Genomic DNA, 19,983 nt, shown 5'->3' with positions numbered 1-19,983 from the left:
CTGCAAAGGGAGAGGACAAAACAAGTCAGGGAAGTGCTTTGGGGAGAATAACATAAAGCGACTGGATGGATTTAAAGTCTTTAAGTGAAGCCTGTGCCAGCCTGAGCTGGTGCAGTTTGCTCAGAGACGCTGGAGGTAGAAAGTGCTCTCTGCTTCCTTCTCCTTCCTTCAGCTGATAGCCTGACAACCATGGAGAGGCCTGTGGGGCCTTCTCCAGCAACCCTACGTGTGAAGAGTATGGAGGAATACAGCCTTGCCAGCCTCAGCAAGCTCGGTGGTCCTGGCCCAGTGTGGTCCTGGTGACAGGCCTCCTGAGGCTAGGGCAAGGCTGAGATGGTAAAGGGAAGGAATGAGAAGGTACGTGCTTTGGATCCAGAAGTGCAGCTGATCAGCTGCCCTCGAAGGGTCCACTGGCAAGTTCCCGATCTAGAGTGCAGGGGTTAAAGTCATGGAGGCTGCCCCGTCTTCAGACACCAAGCAATAGACTCACGGGGGCAACTGCACCCTTCTGGTCTCTAGAAGTGACATCAGAGGGGTTTTGCCTGGACCCCAAAGTCATTTGTTCTATTCCAGGGCTCTGGTTTATGTGCATTCAGGACACTGGAAGCCAGGGACCAGACAGAGCCAGAGGGTGCTACATAGGCTCTATGTATGGGTCCAGAATTGGGGGGATTTCATGTGACCTAGAGGCACATTGACGAGGCCGCCGCCCTGTGAGAGGAAAGAAGGAGAGCTAATTAACCAAATGCTTCTAATATTTTTTTAAATGAAACTATAAAACCCTGTCAATTTCTATTTCAATTTACTCACAGGGGCTATTAAACTAGCAGATCGCTGTCTGGGTTCCGGGTATGCTACATTGCACCCATTGGGGAGGGGGGCAGTGTTTAAAAACTCAAGGGGAAATGGCTACAGAAAAAGAGAGTGAGGGGACACCTAGTTGTGGATTTGTTTAGTTGCCCGAGTAGGCATCTTGTTCTTCACAGCTTGGCTCTCAAACCTCCCATCACCTCTACCACCCATGAGTGTCAACATATAAAGCTTTTAAGTGAACCTTACACACACACACACACACACACACACACACACACACACACACACACTACACTACACTACACTACACTCAAACACACCCTTGTGTCTCAAAGCAACCCCTGGTATCACTTTTAACTAAAGAAGTCTAGTAATTATGAGTCTGAGTTGTTTTTCTGCGCTTCCGCATGCAGTCCTAATTAAATCTTTACGATCCTCCCTGTGACGATTAAGCGCCAGCATGCTGCGTGAATATCCTGTACAAAAACCCAGCAGGCGGCCGTAATTAGATAGAAAATCAGACAAGAGCCTTCTCATTAACTACCACAACTACCCCACGTCGCTGATGAGGCGTAGATACATATTTGCGCACCAACATGAGTGTGAGGTGTGGGGGGCTCATGGGTCCAGGACCGTATGTGATGGGTTTTGCTCCCACAAACACAGGCAAATATTTCTGTCCTGACTGGACCCTTAGCCATTGCCAAAGGACACACGAGTTTAGAAAAGGGTGAAGTGACTGTGACCATGCCTGTGTGTGTCACAGGGTCCCCTGAAAACTTATGGACAAGTTTCATGAAATATTTTTTAAGACACTTCTTCACTATTAAGATGTGTATGGTGGTCTACTACAGAGAAAACTATTCAAATGGAGAAACACCCCACCCTCAGCTTTCTAAGAGCAGGAGAGTGTCTAGTAAAAATGGAAAGAAACGAATGAGCATACTTCCTGATGGTTAGAAAATCTCACTTCTCAAGCCATACTTGCTTGTTTATGATAGTTTTTTTTTTTCCCCTTGTGATGGACATACACCCTGTTCAAGGATTCATCCTGAATGGGTAGGAAGTGCTAGGGAAACACATCAATCCCCAAACGTTCTTTGTACACTTCTTTATAGAGTGGGTGACAAATTGGTCTAGACTTAAGTTCCAAGGGATCAAGGGAAGCAGTTGTAGGATTCAAAAAGAAAGTGGGTATTTTCTTTGGGAGTGGGACAGGGGCAAGGGAATCTGCTTTTTGACACCCTGCAATGCACAGCTAGAAGGCCAGTTCCCATGCATGCGTCCTGACAGCTAGGAACTCCTCCAACAACCATTCTCTTAGAAGTGCTGCCAGTTCTGAGTTGAAACTTCCCCCCTCTCTGGGATGAAACTGAAGGTGAATATTCCTTGTGATTACTAAGGTGCTGACTGGGAGTATCTAGTCCTTTGTCTGTGTGTGCACCATTATCTGTGTGCCTGTATCTGTAGTTAACTGCCTTCCTAACAGGTGTGTACCTCACTGGGCAGCAGCAGCAGCATGGCGGGAAGGGGTGTATGGACACTGCACGGGTTCCTGCAGGGACTGTCATCTTACAGCAAGAAGCCCATAGCTCACAGGGATGTGTGTGGACTACAGTGGGTGTGAGGTCCTGGAGGCTTCTGTATTGCTGTTTGCATTCCACTTCAAATTGCTCAGACTTTAATTAAAATCCCATAATGTAAACTATTATGTATTTGTAAAAATGGCCCTGGGGTTAAATACACTGGTATAGAAGGAAAAACCAAAATCGCTCTTAACTAATATTGGTGGAAAAATCTTTCAGCTGTTGCCAACTTTTCACAATTCATATGCACAAGAAATATAAAAGTTTATATGCCCGTGTAATATCTGTGTTTCAGATAATAACAAAGCCAATACTGCATCCTAGATGTCTCTCATACGTTCTGTTTTCTTTTTCTTCTATTGGGATAATTTGCCATTTCAGTGAATTTCATTTCTATGTCGATTTGGAGATAATAAGGATAATAATAAAAACCTCCCTTTGTGAATTAATATAAATGGAAATAATAGAAAATCCCGTTTAGAATGACATGATTTATGTATGCAATTCTTTAATATCCAGTCAATTTGAATGGTGATGTTTTTATATTCACAGTCAGTTGAAGATGCCAATAACAGCGGCATGAACCTATTGGACCAGTCAGTCATTAAAAAAGGTATGGACTGTTTCTTCCAAAAGTAAGCAATGATTTCAATGTCCTTATGATTAGCTTTCACTTTGGGGGAATTCATTATTTTATATTACCAAAAAATGTTTGTTGTAAATCAGTTCAATGGCTATCAGACTAAGTAAAAGGGCATGCTGGGAAAAAGGAAATGGGACCAAGGGAATGGAAACTCAGTCAGAAACCAGGATTGGGGAAACAGAGCTACACTGACTGACGATTGCCATTTTTCTCATAATACATAAGGTAGCCATTCCAAATGCATCTTATATGACTGAGCCATTATGATGTGCAGAAACAGTTGGGAACCACTGGTTTCAAAAACGTGCTATTATTACTTTGTTGATAACTGGATTAGATGGTGTTAAAGTCTGTGTCATGGAGATAGCTTTTCCCCCCTTGTTTTTGGTTTGATTTTTTTTTTTGGAGGTGGTAATTGTGGGGTACCAGTTCTCTGTGTCTTATGAGTTGTTTCTTTTTATTATTATTTTTAATTGTGCCAAATGCTTTGCTAAATATGCTCACCCTGAGAGGCTGAGACAGACTACGCACGCATCTAAATCTTCCTGCATATGCGCTCATGATTTACTGTGACTGTGGAATCACCCCATACTGTTAAAGGGCATGTGATATTAACAAATGTTTGCAGTCTCTTGTACAGCTGTAAGCAAAATAATTAACTAATTAAACTAATTAAATGTAATTACAATAACTCATTTCAGGCGTATTGCAGCTGCTTAATTTTTTTTTCTCCTCTTCGCTGACAGTCACTGAGAGAATGTCTGGCGATTAGAGTAGCTGCTTCAAGGCCTGAATGTCACTCACATGCCACAAATTTAAAAGTGGGAATGTGTACACAGTGCAATCTTTAATTATCACATGGATTGGTACTGGAAAACTCAGTTTTAACGACTATAGCCCTTTCTTATTGAGGCTAGAAGAAGATGGTCCTTCTGTTTGGAGTCAACAGTCCCCAGCTTTCAGTCATTTGTGATTCACTTGAGCCACTTAACATTCACAAAAATAATTAAAGAAAAAGATAATTTAGAAAGCAATCCATCCAGCCTCAAATTGGGGCAGTAGTAGGCAGCTTGTGGAGTAAGGATTCCAAAGGGATTAAATGTATGCTGAATTCTCTCCTATTAGAAATCCGGTAGCTTTGTGAGGTAGACAGGGAAAACAGTAGCTGAATGATGCCTTTTGGTTACGGAATGATTTTTTTTAAATGGGTTTAAAAATGTTGCCTAGTATTTCCCCCTCTTTTCTTTAGATAATACTCTCTTCCGCTGGTATACTCAGGGTGTGTGCTCAGGCTGCCAGCCCGCCCTGCTGACTGCTCACTTTCACCGGTTCCTCTTGAGTCTTCTCTTTTGGTTAATTGCTGGTTGATTGGGGTGGGGTGAGGGAGGAGCTTTTCTGTTCCCCATTGTCATTGTTGTTTTAATTCCCCCCTCCCTTTTTGTGAAAAGCCTGAACAGCTTAGCTCAGGGTTTGGTATCCTAGCAACATCAATTGGCTGGCAGAGGGACATGCCCAGCAGATGACCAATCAGAAATGTTATTAACGGTCAGGCCAATAAAAATATTTAGAACTTAGCTTGCCTTGCAAAATGGGGTTCATGATTTTCTTAGAAGTGGGAAGCATTGGTTGCAGTATTTGAATATGTTTGCCAGAGAAACATGAATATTTATGCATGAGGTTGTTTCCAGAGATAAAGGACAGTGTTGACTAAAGTTGCTTGTTGTGTTTTTCTGAGAATGCCACGTTTCCCCCCCCCCAAAGCTTTTAAAAAGCATGCATGACTTAAAACACTAAAATAACACCCTCCTCATGTTAATTGATTTGGGGTGAGTAGTATGAATATGAATGTTAGGTCAGTTCTGTTATTTGATACTTGAAATGTTTGCTTTATTACATGAACAGAGATCCTAATATCACATTTTTATCTTTTAAAAGCCACAGGCAAAAGATGAACAAATGTTTGATTTATTTTTCTAACTCACCAGGAACCACTTAAAATAAAGTTATGGGTTCATTAGCTCCTTCCCAGCCTCTCCTCTCCCATCTTTGCATAGTCTCATCCCCATGAGGGATGCTTCTGTGAGATTAATTCTGTAGAGAGGTGAGAAAGTTTCCTGAACTGAATATTCTAAATTTCAGCAACTAGCAGGGGACTTGGTTGCTTAATTTGTTTTCTAATGGGCATTTAGACAATTTTTAGAAAATTATACTTCATTAGGAAAAGGCCAACAACTAGTCTACATCTACACGTCTCTGCTCCTACGTTTATGAAGTCTAACAACCTGGGCATAAAAGATGTATTTATCCGTCTTTGTGTCTTTCTGTCCAGCTGTGTCATGGCCACTCCTAACATTTAACCCATCTAATTTTTCTTCCCTGTTGACATCACCCCATACATTATAGACTCCTTCTCTTGTTATGTTTGCTATGTGGGCTTAGCTGACATTTCTGAAGTAATTTAGTTAAGAGGAAATGAGTTGTTCCCAGTAGAGAGAGCGAACAAGCGGAGTGAAGGTAGCCAGCGTGATAAATGGCTCTTTCATTTGAAGATCTCCAGAGCTCGTTTACGGCTAATTTTCTGTATTGGCCCCCTTTGAGCTATTAATGCAATCGGCAGGGACCGTGGCCCCTCTCTTCTTAGCTGCCCCATTAGAGCTCCCATTAAGCTGCCTAGTCTCAACTCTATGGCAGGAGTTGGGGAGGGGGGAGTAATGAAAGGTGCTTTTTAAACTCTCCTAATCTAAACCGGCAGAGGGTGGTTAATACGATTTGAAGGGGGCTGGTCAATGAGCAATCAATAAAGTAATAATGAGAAGGATTCGGTACATTAACAGTCTAAAAATCCAACGAGACATTAAAAAATCATTCTTAACTCTCAGTTCCATTAAGATTAGGAATCTGGGTGGGGTGGGGGTGGGGGGAGTGCCCAGCTAACATAAATGATCAGTTGCCATCTTCCTAGAGCCTAACTTAAAAGACTTACCTGGGTTTGAAGAAAGGGGATTTGGAATCAGTGACCAATATGCAGTCTGTTTGACACATTACACAGCAGAAAACATGTCAGAATTTCTTGGAAAGGTTATTGAGGCTGGAGTCCAAGGTTCAAATGCTGTGACTGTGGGGCATTTTTGTTGGTCTTAGGGATATCCTGTTGGGTTAGTTTCAGTTCAACCTCCATTCTCTCCCATGTTTTCTCCGTTAGTTCTGGCCCCTTCCCCACACAAACACTTTGGTGTGGGTTTTCTTGGAGAGGAGGAATATGAAATTGCCAAATCTCAATTCTAGCAGGTCTCTTTGAGAGTCTTCCTTATTGCCTAGAAGGAATATCGCACCAAGAATCTGAGCATGTCAGAGCCCCGTAAAGTCGTGTGTTTCTTCTCAAGAACTTTGCCTTTCCAGAGAGAGAGAGACAGAGATAGAGAGAGACAGAGAGACAGACAGAAACAGAGAGACAGAGAGAGAGAGAGAGAGAGAGAGAGAGAGAGAGAGAGAGAGAGAGAGAGAAAGGAGGAGGGAGGGAGGGAGGAAAAGGGAGGGGAGGGGGCGAAGGAATGAGAGAGAGAGGGAGACAGAAAAAACACTTGGGGAATGAGAGAGAGAGAGAGAGAGAGAGAGAGAGAGAGAGAGAGACAGAGAGAGAGAGAGAGAGAGAGACAGAGAGACAGAGAGAGAGACAGAGAGAGAGAGAGAGACAGAGAGAGACAGAGAGAGAGAGACAGAGAGAGAGACAGAGAGAGAGACAGACAGACAGAGAGACAGACAGAGACAGAGAGACAGAGACAGAGAGACAGAGACAGAGAGACAGAGACAGAGAGACAGAGAGAGACAGAGAGAGACCAGGGATGGTCAGAAGCCATATAATTTCAAAACTGGAAAGGTCAGATAGTCCTTTCCATTGCCCCAAGTGTGGGATTCTGCAAGAGCAGAGTCTGGAGAAGATAAATGACTTTCTCAAGGTCAGATGACACACTAAGAACATGATGAAACCCCATTCAAGTTTCAGGTTCTCAGATTCTGTCATTAAAGAATGCCAACATTGGATATTGGGAGATATATGTATACATTTGTGTGTGTGTATGTGTATGTGTGTATGTGTGTGTGTGTGTTTCTTATCACAATTTCTGTGTACATATGTATGTACACGCTGAACATGTGGAATAAAATTTAGACAAGAAGTAGACCTAAAAGAATGCAAATTTGAGGAACAGCTTCCCTGATGATGAGAAGTGATTTTACTTTTAGGATGGTAAATCTCTTAGTCACTTCCCAATGTAAAGCTCATAGTTGTTGGTTTCTTCCAGGGGGACTCACCCCTTTAATGTGTGAGGCAACTCCATTTCTTCCCCTCTTTCTAATACATGTCTTCTCAAATACAGTTTCTCCAATTTGTAATTTCACCTTGAAGTTGTTTTTAAAAGAGGAATAAAGTCCTAGCCCATTAATCTCTATGTAGTCTACCATTGAACAACATTTTCTCTAATTTTCCTTCCTTTTTTGAAAAACTTCACTCACTGCAAGGAAATACTAATCTATTTATGATTTTTCTTCTTTTCTGGACTAATTCATGGGAAAAGGAAGGAAGTGAGTGGTGTTCTTTTGAGTGTGTGTGCATGTGCATGTTACATCTAGAAGTTGGTTTTACCATCCAACTAAGAACCGAAGAGGGGGGAAAACCCACTTTTTAATATATGCACGGGAAAATTGTAAACATGTAAAGAACCTAAAGCTTCACGCTGAGTCTTGCTATGCTCCATTTCCTTAGCATTTCCGCCTGTCGCTTTAAACCTATCTCAGACATCTCTGGGTTCCGTGAGCAGGAACAGTGTGCTCATAATTACTATCAAGTCAACCGGGCCCTGTTGCTTTCTGGGTTTATTGATAAGCTAGAGGAAAGCAGAAGGGGAAAGATGAAGGGAATAAAATACGGGGTTAATCAGCTGAGCTAAGCAGGTGTGAAGGGGAAGGTGATCAAGGAGCTATCAGGAAGGAAAGTCAGGGAGAGAAATGTGTAAGGTCTGGTCTAGGGAAGTCCATGCTGAGCCAGGGGTAAGAACCTGAGGATAGAATGTAAAAGTATGATTTTGATATAAATGGAAATATAATTGACAACACTTCTGTTCACCTTGTGAGTTCTTTTTTTTTTTTTTTAGGGGGGAGGAGGTGACCTTCCTAAGATGGGAATGTGCCACATGAGCAGATGCATGAATGTGTATATGTATATGCAGAGAGGTACAGTCCCTGGGAAGGCATCATTTTCTTTAAAGGAAACAGCTCCTACCAGCTGAATCAGACAATCAACAATAGGACAGTGAAAGAACAGGGTATAATGTCTTTCTGAAGGCATGGGTTTTCAAAAAACTTGGCATCTGGGAAACAGAAAACCAGGACAACTACTGTGTTAGAGATACTGGTTATTAGGCATAACAGTAACTGTCCGTTTACTGGGCTTGTTTTGCTATTCAATGTTAAAGATAAGAATGCTGCCAGGTATCAAAGGTGAGACCTTTAACATAATTTATTGCTACAGTCTTCTTGCTAAAATTGCAAAGGGCTATCCACTTTTAGGGTAACTCTCTCCCAAACTGATATCATACCACCCCCATCAGTATACACTGTATATAATGACTCGAATATGAATCTGAAATATAGGTATCAGAAATGTTATGAAAATAGGAGATTAAAGTATATGTGGATACTGTGCACAAAAATCAAGTGGCAGGATGGCTCCATCCCAATCATCCACTTACAAAGAGACTTATGAACTCCAAAGGTTACTCATGTCTGATGAAAACCTTTGAAATTCTGCTACTTTACTCTCAAATGGGAAGCAGTCCCTAGAAAAATATGGGGGGTTGTTCAGAAAATCAAAATCCCCCTTGTACCTTGTTCCTACCGTATGACAATGCAGAAGATGCACTCTGTTCCCTAACACAATTCCAACTAGACCAGGTCTTGGGCATCAACAATAGGTCTTGAAATTCCAATATGTTTATCAAGAAGTGGTCAAAGGGAATGCTTTAGTGTCTAAATCTATTCCCTTAAGGAAGCTCCTTTCACAAAGTTTTGGGAAACACCACATTAAATTAATAAACACCTAACTTTGGGAACTCTCTGAACGACCATGGAGTCTGAAGGCTGAAATCTGTGGTGTAAAGAGTAAACTGAAAGAGAAACACTGCATTCTGTTCATCTGTCCTGTAGAAGAGAAGTTAGACATCTCTTCTCCTAAAATTCTGGACCTCATGTGGTAGGGTGCATGTTTCTTTCTCTGCCAGATCCATAGGGTGAGACATGGACGTTATTAGAAAGGTGGAGCAGGTTTCTTTTTTTTTCCTACACTATATATATATATATTTTTTTTCATATATATTTATATATATAAATATATAAATATATATATATATATTTCAGCGAATTTTCCATGGAAGAAATTAACATGAAAGAAATAGGACATCTCAGAAGTCCAAAGGGCACGACTTCCAGGACAGTGTTCACCGGTTCTCAATCCCCAGCCTTCCACCTACCTCAGTCCCTTCCTGACATGCAGATGACACAGAAACACAATTAAACAGAAATACAGGCTGGAGAGGCTGAATGCACCAGGGTAGCAGTGGCAGCCAGCTGTCAGCTCTTATTAGCTTCTGCATAAAACATACCTTGAGTGTGGTTTGTTATCAATTACTTGCTGAAATGGAACAACTGGGCAAGGCAAGACCGCCACCGCTCATATGAATTACAGTGATTGGTTGATTGATCAGGGCACCTGTTGTAAATCATAACTGTTCAGACAATCACGAGCCGGTGCTTTAATTTGTAAACAAAATTCTTGTCACTGCTGAATTGCTCTCACTGGAGATGGAGCATTTGGGTACATTTCCAAATGAATCTCACTGCTGTTTTTATGTCGGGGGGTGGGGTGGGGGTGGGGATAGGTGTCATCATAAGCAAAAAGCAGCACTCCCCCCCCCCCCCCCCGACTCCTCACCTTTAGTGATGGCCACAGGTTTGGGTCCAGTCAGAGGGGAGGAATTTCTATAAAGATCATTGGCATCAACATTTTATTTCAGAGAACGGTAATATTAATCTTCACTCTCAAGTACCTAATAAGACAGTGTTATTCTGGGGAGGCTGGAGGAGGAAACAGATTGGGAATCTGCAAGGGGTCGGAGGTCACACTAGAATCAGGGGACCAAATAGGGTTTGCCTAGATTCACAGCGTGATCCATGATCCAGGGTCTAGGTTGAATGTTTCCCTGATGTGTGTGGTGAGCAGGGCTAAGGCAAGCAACACTCTTATGTCCTCTCACTTGGGGTAAGTTTCCAGAGGAATGGTGACGTTTGGGTCCGTTCACAGCGCTGGGAAGGCAATGCAGCTGGGAACCACCGGAGTAGCTGCCTCCCCCTACAATTTCCACTTGGTGGCTGCCCCGTGGCTTTCCCAGATGCCGGGTCCGATCAACCGTCAGTAGGGTTGAAGCTCGGTCACCTTTATGGCAACATTTTCCCCCTCTCTCCCTCTCTCCCTAGTTCCTGTCCCTCCCAAATCTGTGACTTCTCTAATGATGAATAAAGATGGCTTCTTGGGAGGAATGTCAGTCAACACCGGCGAGGTATTTTGCTCAGTCCCAGGCCGTTTATCTCTACTCAGTTCAACTTCAAAATACAAAGTGACTGTGGGAGAAGTTCAGAGACGGCTCTCGCCCCCTGAATGCCTCAATGCGTCTCTCCTTGGCGGCGTCCTCAGAAGGTAAAATAAAATAAAACAAACAACAATAAAAACTACACACACACACACACACACACACACACACACACAGGATTCTGTTAGTGGAGGAGGGTCCTGCGGAGACTGGGCAGAAAGTCTGGACGCAGTTGCCTAGCAACCTGGAGTCTAACTAAGCGCAGTTCTATGTGATGCCTCAGGAAGGCTGTCGAAGCTACTAGCAAGGTATATAGATCTCAAGAGCTAAGATCTCGAACCCAAGCCCCACCCATCCCAGACTTCATTGCGCATGCGCAGCCCTTCTAGTTACTTCCGCGTTATAAACCTTTCACTTTCTTGCGGGCGCTAGGATCCCAGCTACTACGTGATCTCATATCTGGGGCATTAGCCTCAGTTCAACCCAGAACCTCCCCTCCCCACCACACACGCTCATTTGAAACTGAAAAGGCTGTTTCCATCATGCCTTCTTTCTACTCTCCATTTTACGAGTTTAAAAACCCAGATGGAGAGTAGCTAAGTTGGTCTCATGATCAATGCACGAGTATGCTGTGCTTCCCATTGTGGAAAAAAACCTTTTCTACCTTATTGACCTTTCTTCAATAGTATCACATCTCACAACATCAATAGTACTTTGTAACTATTGATAGTCATTTTCTGGGGCTATATAGTTGATCTCCAACATTGCAACCCACGGACAGACTCCTGGTAAAAGTGGAGAAAGAAATGGCTATTGTCTTTTCTCTGCAACAGTTCTTGACGATATCTGGACCCTTGGCACTGTCCTTGCTAAGTGAGTGACTTTGTATGAGACAAAACTTTCTGGAGTTAACCCATTTTAGATGTTCACTATCCCTTTCTTTCCCTAAAAGTGGCTGGCTGAAAAGTACAGTAAGAGGGCCCATGCATGTGATGAGCGCTTTCCTTTTGTTTTACCCAGCCCTTAGAGGACCTGGGGAGCCTAGAGGGAAACTAAGGGTGTTGGTGCGACCCACAGACGTTCTTAGTGTGAAGCCTCTTCCATTAAGAGGACTGTTTAGTTTTCAAGTGAGCCTTTTGAGCTTCAGAGTCAGGATGTTGTTATTGTTACTATTGTTATTATTGTTACTACTACTGCTATTATTATTGATTTTTGAAACAAGGTTTCTCTGTGTAGCCCTGGCAGTCCTGGAACTCACTTTGTCGACCAGGCTGGCCTGGAACTCAGAGGTCTGCCTGCCTCTGCCTCCCAAGTGCTGGGATTAAATGTGTGCACCAGCCCACTCCATCTTCCAGAGTAGGGGTGTGTTAATTCAATTCCTGAACATGAGTGTATACAATTTATGGACTGAGATAGTGAATACAAAGTGTTTATCATATTAAACATAGCAAATGGTAATACAAAAACACTAGTACTGTTATCATGACAAACATCATTGATTACAAATGTCAGGTCTTCTCTCCCCTTCTAAAACTTCTCCATTATGTAGTTATTGTTTTGGTTTCTCCTTTAGAAACATACTGTTTCTGGAAACTAGCCCTTTTCCTTTTCCCTTCTTTTTTTTTTTTTTTTTTTTTTTTTTGAAGCTTGCCTGGATTCTGCTCTCCTCACTGGCCCCATGGCAAGGAGTGAACCTGTGCATGTACATGAGCATTATTACTTTTTCTGCACCCACTACCCTACATTCTAATTATTCCCATCTGGTATCGTTCTCCCCGCCCATCCCCAAACACACACCCACACACACGATTTTAAAAATAAGACTTACTTTTTATGCTCTGTATTGCAGAAATTAAGCAAACCTCAGCAAACTCTCAGCAAATAACTGAAAGGAAGGGGTGCTGGAGTGCTAACCTCAAGTTAAAACCTCTTCAAGCTCCACTGGGCTCTAGATTGCTAAGTCTAAACTTTGTTTCAGCAACACTCTGAGGTTAATCAGAATGTTAATTCTTGCAATTGCAGAGCCAAATCGAAAAATGGGGGGAGATCCTTGAGAGAAAGGCTAGAAAAAATCGGTTTGAATTTACCCGCGGGCAGGCGCAAAGCAGCAAATGTCACGTTACTCACCTCCCTGGTGGAAGGTAAGCAAGACTTGTGGCCATTTCCCGAAGTAGCTGAGCTTAACTGTCGGCTGGAGGCTGACATTTTACATGCTTCGTGATTAACTGGAAATCATTGTGATGGTTGTTCCCTCATGAGTTGGATGTCAAGGGACTGCAGGAGAGAAGAACAGAGGTCTTTTTACTTAGAGGAAGCTTGCAGTTGCAGGGGAGCCAAAACAAGGTATCTAAATATTTCTAAGCTCCAAACAGGAGTCAGGCCCAATCTCCCAACTCAGAGGAGGGGGTCACTTCCCTGGCCACAGTGGCTGGAGCATCCTCTGCTTGATCTCCTGCGAGATCTTCTGTGCAAGCTGCAGAAGGGTTACTAGGGAAAAGCAGGTGGGGCTGGTGAGGGTAAAAGCACTTGCTTCCAAGCCTGACCACCTGACATCCACCCCCAGGTCCCACAATATGGTAGGAGGGGTCTGTCCTGGTTTTCTTCCCACCTCTACACACTTATCCCCCAATAAATGTAATAAAATTCAAAAGGCATAAGAAAATATCTAGTGTTCATGAGTCTTAACAGTTATTTTTAAAACTCATGACTGTCTCAGAGTTCTGTCTCCTACCTCATAGGACTTAATGAATTATTGATACCTTAGTAAGTCCAGCGATGCTTAAGAGAAAACCGTGGATGAGGGGGGGCTTACGAAAAAGTATGGAGAGGCAAGTTGAATCTTCAAGGCAAATTCATTGGTGATGAATTAAATGGCCATAATTTTACTAAGAAACTTCTAATTTGCTTGTCAGTTTGGGTTTTCAGTTGAAATCCATGGCCTGTAATAATTAAGATTATCTATGTGGTCTAGAAGAAGAGTGTCTGCAGTTGAATGTGTAGGAAGGGGTCAAGAGGAAACACAGCCAGGTGGTACACCTGTAAGATGGTGGAGAATTTTCTCTGGAATCTTCCTGTGTCCTGTTTTTGTTTGTTTCTCTTCCATATTTTAGTAGATGTGATATTATGACTCTTGTAAGGAATTGGTTCTTGAAAGACAACATCTCATGTTGTCTAAATGACGGCCATAAAGATATCAAAGAGTTGCTTGCCCTGCATTTTATCATCTTTAAGGCAAAGTTTTTTGGCTCAAACTCACCTACCTGAGGCCTTAAATCACCACATTTCCAAATCCCACTTGTTAGTGGTTGACTCTTCTTTGCCTGTGGACATTCTGTTCTCCTTTTAGGGAATCATTAATATCACAATCCTCATTTTCAAAACAGTCAAGGGAATCTTACCACGAGACAGAGATTTTTGTAGAGAAGGGAAGAAACTGGAAATCACACCAAAATGGCAATATTTGGTGGGCAGGTTTTTTTACAAGTATTATGAATCCTTGTAAGCACTGTGCTTCAAGTTTTATGTTATTATGATATCATTAAAAGCAAGTCACATTCCCAAGTCAAAATAATGTATCTGTGAGATAATTCAACATCCTTCTTTTTTCCCTGTTTGTGGTCTTTCCTCAGCCCCCCAAGGCTGTGCTTTAAAAGGTAATAATGCTTTATTCAGAAGGATCTTCCTCCTAAGCTCAGGAATGCCTAGTGTGTCCTGGTGTCTGCAGTTACAGATTTGTGCAGTAGAACATCTTTAAGTAGGATGATGACAGAAAGCTCTGAAAGAGAAAAACCTGAAAGCAGGAACAATTATTTTGCTGCCAAATAGAAATACTCTTTTCATATTCATGTTACATGTAGTTATCAATATTCAACAACATTTACACATGTGGATTTGTTTATGCATATTAGTTATAAATATGAGACTGTTTGCCTAATAGAATTATAGGAAGATGGTGCCACTTTTAAATTTTATTTCAAGCAGGTATAACTGGTACTTTAAATAGAAGAGAGGAGTCTGGCTAGCATATCCCACCAAATGTCTAGATTCACTTAGAAGGTGGCTCTTGAATCTATGACCACTTTCTCCTTAAGCCAAAGCGAGTGCTTTGCAGGATGTCCTGCATCCCTTGGAAGGTGTCTGTGTCCCTTGTCTGTCTAGAGCCTGGCTTAGGATAGAGTAAGGTTGAGTAAGGCTTGTCCTGTTCTCTTTAATTATGAAATTCATCTTTCCTTTGGGTATCTGTCTCAGGTTTGAGTCTGGTCCTTATCTGGCCTCAGGTGTCCCTTACCTGGGTGTTGATTCTCTGTTACTCTGCTTACAGGGGAAGCTGTTCACTTAGCTCGGGATTTTGGGTATATTTGCGAAACAGAGTTTCCTGCTAAAGCCGTGTCCGAGTACTTGAACAGACAGCACACGGACCCCAGTGACCTGCATTCCAGAAAGAATATGCTGCTGGCCACCAAGTGAGTTCCCAAAGACCCTGGGCCCTGATCGGGGACTTCCGGCCCTGAACCAACTCCACTTAGCAAACTGTGGAGCTGTGCCGCTTCTCTGGTGTGGGTTCCAAGTCCCTTGTCGAATGCAACAGCAGAGCAGGCCATGAAGCTAGCTGGCTTCTCAAGGCTGTGAGTGTGGTGATGATGTAAACTTGAGGGCTGCTGTCCCAGTCCCCTCCTCGGTTTACAGAGAGAAAGCAGGCTTTTAACAGTTTTTCTCTACAGTTCTGGGGTGTCTGGTAGATTTTTCCCCACATCCCTCCCCAGACCCCCCAGGTGACTATTTCTGTCTGGGCTTTGCAGTGGTCTCCCTTGCCATCAGGAGGACAGTCATGTGTGTTCACTCAGGGTGTCTATATGTCACCCACGTGTGCCCATCTCTACCCACAGCTCTAATTACTCCATTTCCAACGTTGCTGTTTGTCATCTTCCACGGACTTGTAAAATTTACTACAACTCCAGAGGGGAAAACAGTAAATCTCCCGCTAAATTTAGGTCTAGAGCTCATTTGAACATTTACAGTGGGTTTTCTATTTATTTGATTTACTCCTGTCTTTGGCTTCAGGGTCATATTGTTGGTGTTTTATGACCAGCTCAGGCCTGCAGTGGGCGGCACTGCGTGCATCAGCACGTTTCTCTTTCTCGAAGGCGCGGCCTAAACAGCAGCGCTCATTTATTTAGCGTTCCAGGACGCGGTTTGCTCCGCTGACAGCATAATTTAAAGAAATATATGGAAGGCTGAAAAATCATTTGCTCAAATTTGTCCAGATGTTTTTGAGACGTGATTGGAATTTGATTGCCCCTTTCCGCAGGGTCAAAAAATATTAATGTCCCAGAAGTTTAATTGCTTACAGAGCCTGGTTTGGGCTGTGTAGATTTTAAATGCTTGACTCTTAAAACATTTGTTCTCTGCACTACAAAATTTCCTTTTTTGGCACTTTGAAAATGAGTACAAACTTAAGGAAAGACTTTAATCATCTTTCCCAACGATCAAAACCTGGCATCCACCCTCATTTTAGAAGGATTTCCGCTAATGTACCATCTAGCAATATGATAGATTTTTGTTGGTGAGTTACACTCTTACCCTCTTGCTCTGGGATCTGATAGTAAGGACCAGTTGTATTTTGTAAACGAAACAGGGAGCTTCAGGGAAAACAGCAACAACAACAACAAAACAAAACCTAACTTGCCTAAAGCAGGTAAAAAGATCCACAAAGCCCCCTTGTTTCCTAAAAGGGTGGTTTGACACCACCGGGCCCCCAAGGAAGCCTTAGGACTTTTAAGGCCACTGCTTTTTAGCCTAGGGTATCAGAATCACCTTGGGGGCTTTCCCACTATACTTGTATCTGGACCAGATGGAACGGGAGGTGAGTCAGAGCCTGGAGTATGCATGTGAACCTCCCTGAGGCCATTGGGTGAGCATAGTCACTTACTGTGGGGATGTATGGATGTATTATGAATGGAGACCTGAGAGGGTGGGCAGAGTCTCTCCACCAGTGTTCTGTATCCACGGACCTTGGGAATGCCAATCTTTCAGTTGCTGTCAGTGGGTGGAAAAGAGATTCCCTAGTAGGGTTATTACTAGCCCTGGGCCATGCAGCAGCACCCTGGGGAGGGGTGCCCTAAGGGTCTTTCAAACCCAGAAATCTGCCCGGCTTACCTGAGAGTTAGGCCAGGTGTTAGTTGCTATCTCTTCTTTCAGCCATTTCTCACCCATCTTAGTCCAGTATGCTTCTCTTGAAATCCCACAGAACCACAGGGTGGGTGAAGGCAGGTGGTTAGGAGAAGCGTGCCAATCTGAGAAAGGCTGTGGCCTCTGGGATGCCATGCCTCAGCTTGCCAGCAGAGTCAAGCCATTTGACCTTCAGGGCTAACCCCCTCCCGTTAATTTCCTATATTAAAAATTTCTCAAATAAGCTCAATCCATAGTTAGACACACAGGATTCCTAAGGCTAGGAGATTTCTCTAAATTGTAGGTGCCTCGAGGAATTAAAAACCTTCAACAAATAAAATCTGTCCTCCCCAGTGTTTTAACCATCCACCTTTAAGTTTTATTTAAACTACGCAGAAATCTTTTTATATTGACAACAATCCTGTTATACAAAGATTTTTAGTAGTTCACATTTGCAAAAAGGGGGGCATTTTTTTTTTTAAAGAAAGGAAGAAGTATTTCTCTTCCAAAATGCTGCAGGTAAACGGGTTTTGCTTTGAATGGAATCAGCATTCTCTCCTAGAATAAACAGGTTTTTGCCCTGGGCCATTCAAGGCTCTAGCAATCTGCTTCTGTGCCAGGGACAGGCTTGTGGCTGAGGGGTTTAAATCTTTCAGGTTTTGTGTGTGTGTGTGTGTGTGTGTGTGTGTGTGTGTGTGTGTGAGAGAGAGAGAGAGAGAGAGAGAGAGAGAGAGAGAGAGAGAGAGAGAGAGAGAGAGAGAGAGAGAGAGAGAGAGAGGAAAGGCGAGAAGGGGAAATAATTAAAGAAACATGAGTGCCAGGTAACAGCTAAAAATTATTGACTATTCAAAATCAGAAACCAAAATGCCTAGTGAATGTCCTAAAGCAGAATACAGGTGGTCAGGGAAGGAAGAGGGAAAGTGAAAGGCCTGAGGGTGGAGGGGATGCATTCCTCTCGCTAAGTCCCTTCCAGACCCAGCTGCTGGGTGAGGGAGCGCTCGAGGGGAAGACACAGCAGAATCGCCTAAGTTAGCCTCGCTGTCCAGAGACCCAAGGCCTCTGGGTTTGTGTGAGTTTGTCTGGGTTCCAAGGCGAGTGACCAGGACTCTGAGGGCGCTTTTCTCTTCCTCCCTCACCATCCACAGGCAACTTTGTAAAGAATTTACGGATCTGCTGGCGCAGGACCGGACCCCGATCGGCAACAGCCGGCCCAGCCCCATCCTGGAGCCCGGCATCCAAAGCTGCCTCACGCATTTCAGTCTCATCACGCACGGCTTCGGCGCCCCTGCCATTTGCGCTGCGCTCACGGCCCTGCAGAACTATCTCACCGAGGCGCTCAAAGGCATGGACAAGATGTTCTTGAACAACACCACTAACAGGCACACGTCTGGGGAAGGCCCAGGTAGTAAAACTGGCGACAAGGAGGAGAAACACAGGAAATGAAAAAAAAAAAAAAAATTAAAGAGAAGGAAAATGTTTTAAATACAAAAGGAAAACAGAAAAAAAATAATTTTAGCTTTAACATATTGGATTGGCTTTGGAAGAATTATATTAGGTAGAATACACATACAATCAAAATTTAAAAAAAGAAAGCTAAATAACTTAAAAAAAAATAAACTGAGGCATACAACGGAGCAACAAACCGGCTCTCGGTGTCTATTTCAAGATACACATGGAGACAACCATCCGGATTTTCCACTTCGGTTCTTTCGAGCTTAGTAATACAGATAATAAAAGAAAACTATGAAACCCCCTTTTGGAAAATAAACATGAGACGAAACATGAGAACACGCTAATTTATTGGAAGAAAATTGGAGAAACGTTGGTGTCAATGCTTTGAGAGCTGGTTGACTGAGACGCACGAACTTTTAAATTTAATTTTTTTTTTTAAAAGGAAACTCTCGCAGTCCACGCGCTCCATTTCTCCTCACCCTACTCTCCGCTGCTTCCCTTTCTCCCCTCCTCACACGGTTCTGGGAATCTGCCGGGTGATCCCCAGTGTGATTAGTTCATTGGCGTTGCGTTTGTCCCTTTGGTGTCCAGACCTCGCCTTGTTCCCAACTCCCCGGTGCCCAACTCCCCCCGGTGTGTTTAATTAGGGAGGCGTGGAGGGGGAAGGGGGTGGGGAGAGGCTCTAGCGTTTGATCTGGTCTTGAGAGCCGAGGTTCCCGCGGCAGAGGAAACCCAGGCCGATAAGTTGATTCATCATGGTTCCTTTCAGAAAATGTTACTAGTTCCCAGACTTGCCAGCACCTGTTCACAGAGAATATTATATTCGTTATACTTGTGTCAACTAGAAGTATAGTTTTAAAAAAAAAGAAAGAAAGAAAACAAAACACGAATACTTTGATTAGTATGTAATTCCTTCGGAGGGGTATGTACCATTTCATTTTCTTCTGTTTCCCAAAGCTTTACCCGCATGGTTTATGAGCTTCTTCAAAGAAGACTTGGGCTTCCTACACAATCTATAAGGTACTGAGAAAAAAAAAAATCCGATCCCTTTAAAGTCAAAGCCTGTGTGTCAGAATTCAGCAGGTTCACTTCTTTAAAGAAGCTCAAAGGGAATCGTTTAGGAAGTGGCCAGTATGGGGGTGGGGGGGGACAGCTTTGAATCTTCTTGCTTACGCACCTCAACACGGGGTTTTCCGCAGGGGTGGGGCACTGTAAAATGCCTTTTAAGGGAGTAAGGCTTCTTGGGAACCTATATTCTAATAGTGTTGTCTTCACTGAAAAATGAATTGCATTTTCTTGGGCTCTTTGGGGATCGTTGTTCTAATGGAGAAAGAAGCAGCCTTGCCGATGTAATTGGGGAAGACAGCTTTATGAATGAAGCAGTTTCCCCTCTTAAACATAGACTTATTTTGGCACAAAATGGTTAACACACACACACACACACACACACACACACACACACACACACACCCTCCCACCCACCACCACCACCACCACCACCACCACCACCACCACCACCACCACCACCACCACCACCACCAAGCAAAGTGAAAGGACTTGTATTTCAGCTTTGAATTCTTGTCTGGATATATTGGGAATATTCCCAGTGGATGAGGTTCCATGCATTTAACGTATCTCGCTTCTCTCACCCCAACTTTTTACTCATACTCTGTCTTAGCAT

The 19,983-nt window shown here is 43.2% G+C and overlaps 1 protein-coding gene across 1 annotated transcript in view; it reads left to right on the top strand.

The window, feature by feature from the left end:
• The window catches only part of Tfap2b (transcription factor AP-2 beta), a 26,860-nt gene extending 7,131 nt beyond the window's left edge, over positions 1 to 19,729 (top strand). The window contains 5 exon segments of the mRNA XM_052745373.1: positions 2,952 to 3,012; positions 10,570 to 10,789; positions 12,705 to 12,823; positions 15,004 to 15,145; positions 17,996 to 19,729. Coding sequence (XP_052601333.1) covers positions 2,952 to 3,012; positions 10,570 to 10,789; positions 12,705 to 12,823; positions 15,004 to 15,145; positions 17,996 to 18,293 — 840 coding nt within the window. The 3' untranslated portion in view covers positions 18,294 to 19,729.
• The last annotated feature ends 254 nt before the right edge of the window (positions 19,730 to 19,983 follow it).

This window comes from Peromyscus californicus, unplaced genomic scaffold (assembly GCF_007827085.1).
Source record: "Peromyscus californicus insignis strain IS unplaced genomic scaffold, ASM782708v3 Scaffold_19__1_contigs__length_69161282, whole genome shotgun sequence".
NCBI lineage: Eukaryota > Metazoa > Chordata > Mammalia > Rodentia > Cricetidae > Peromyscus > Peromyscus californicus.
The sequence above is the reverse complement of the archived record's forward strand: the minus strand, read 5'-3'. Positions and strand labels throughout refer to the sequence as shown.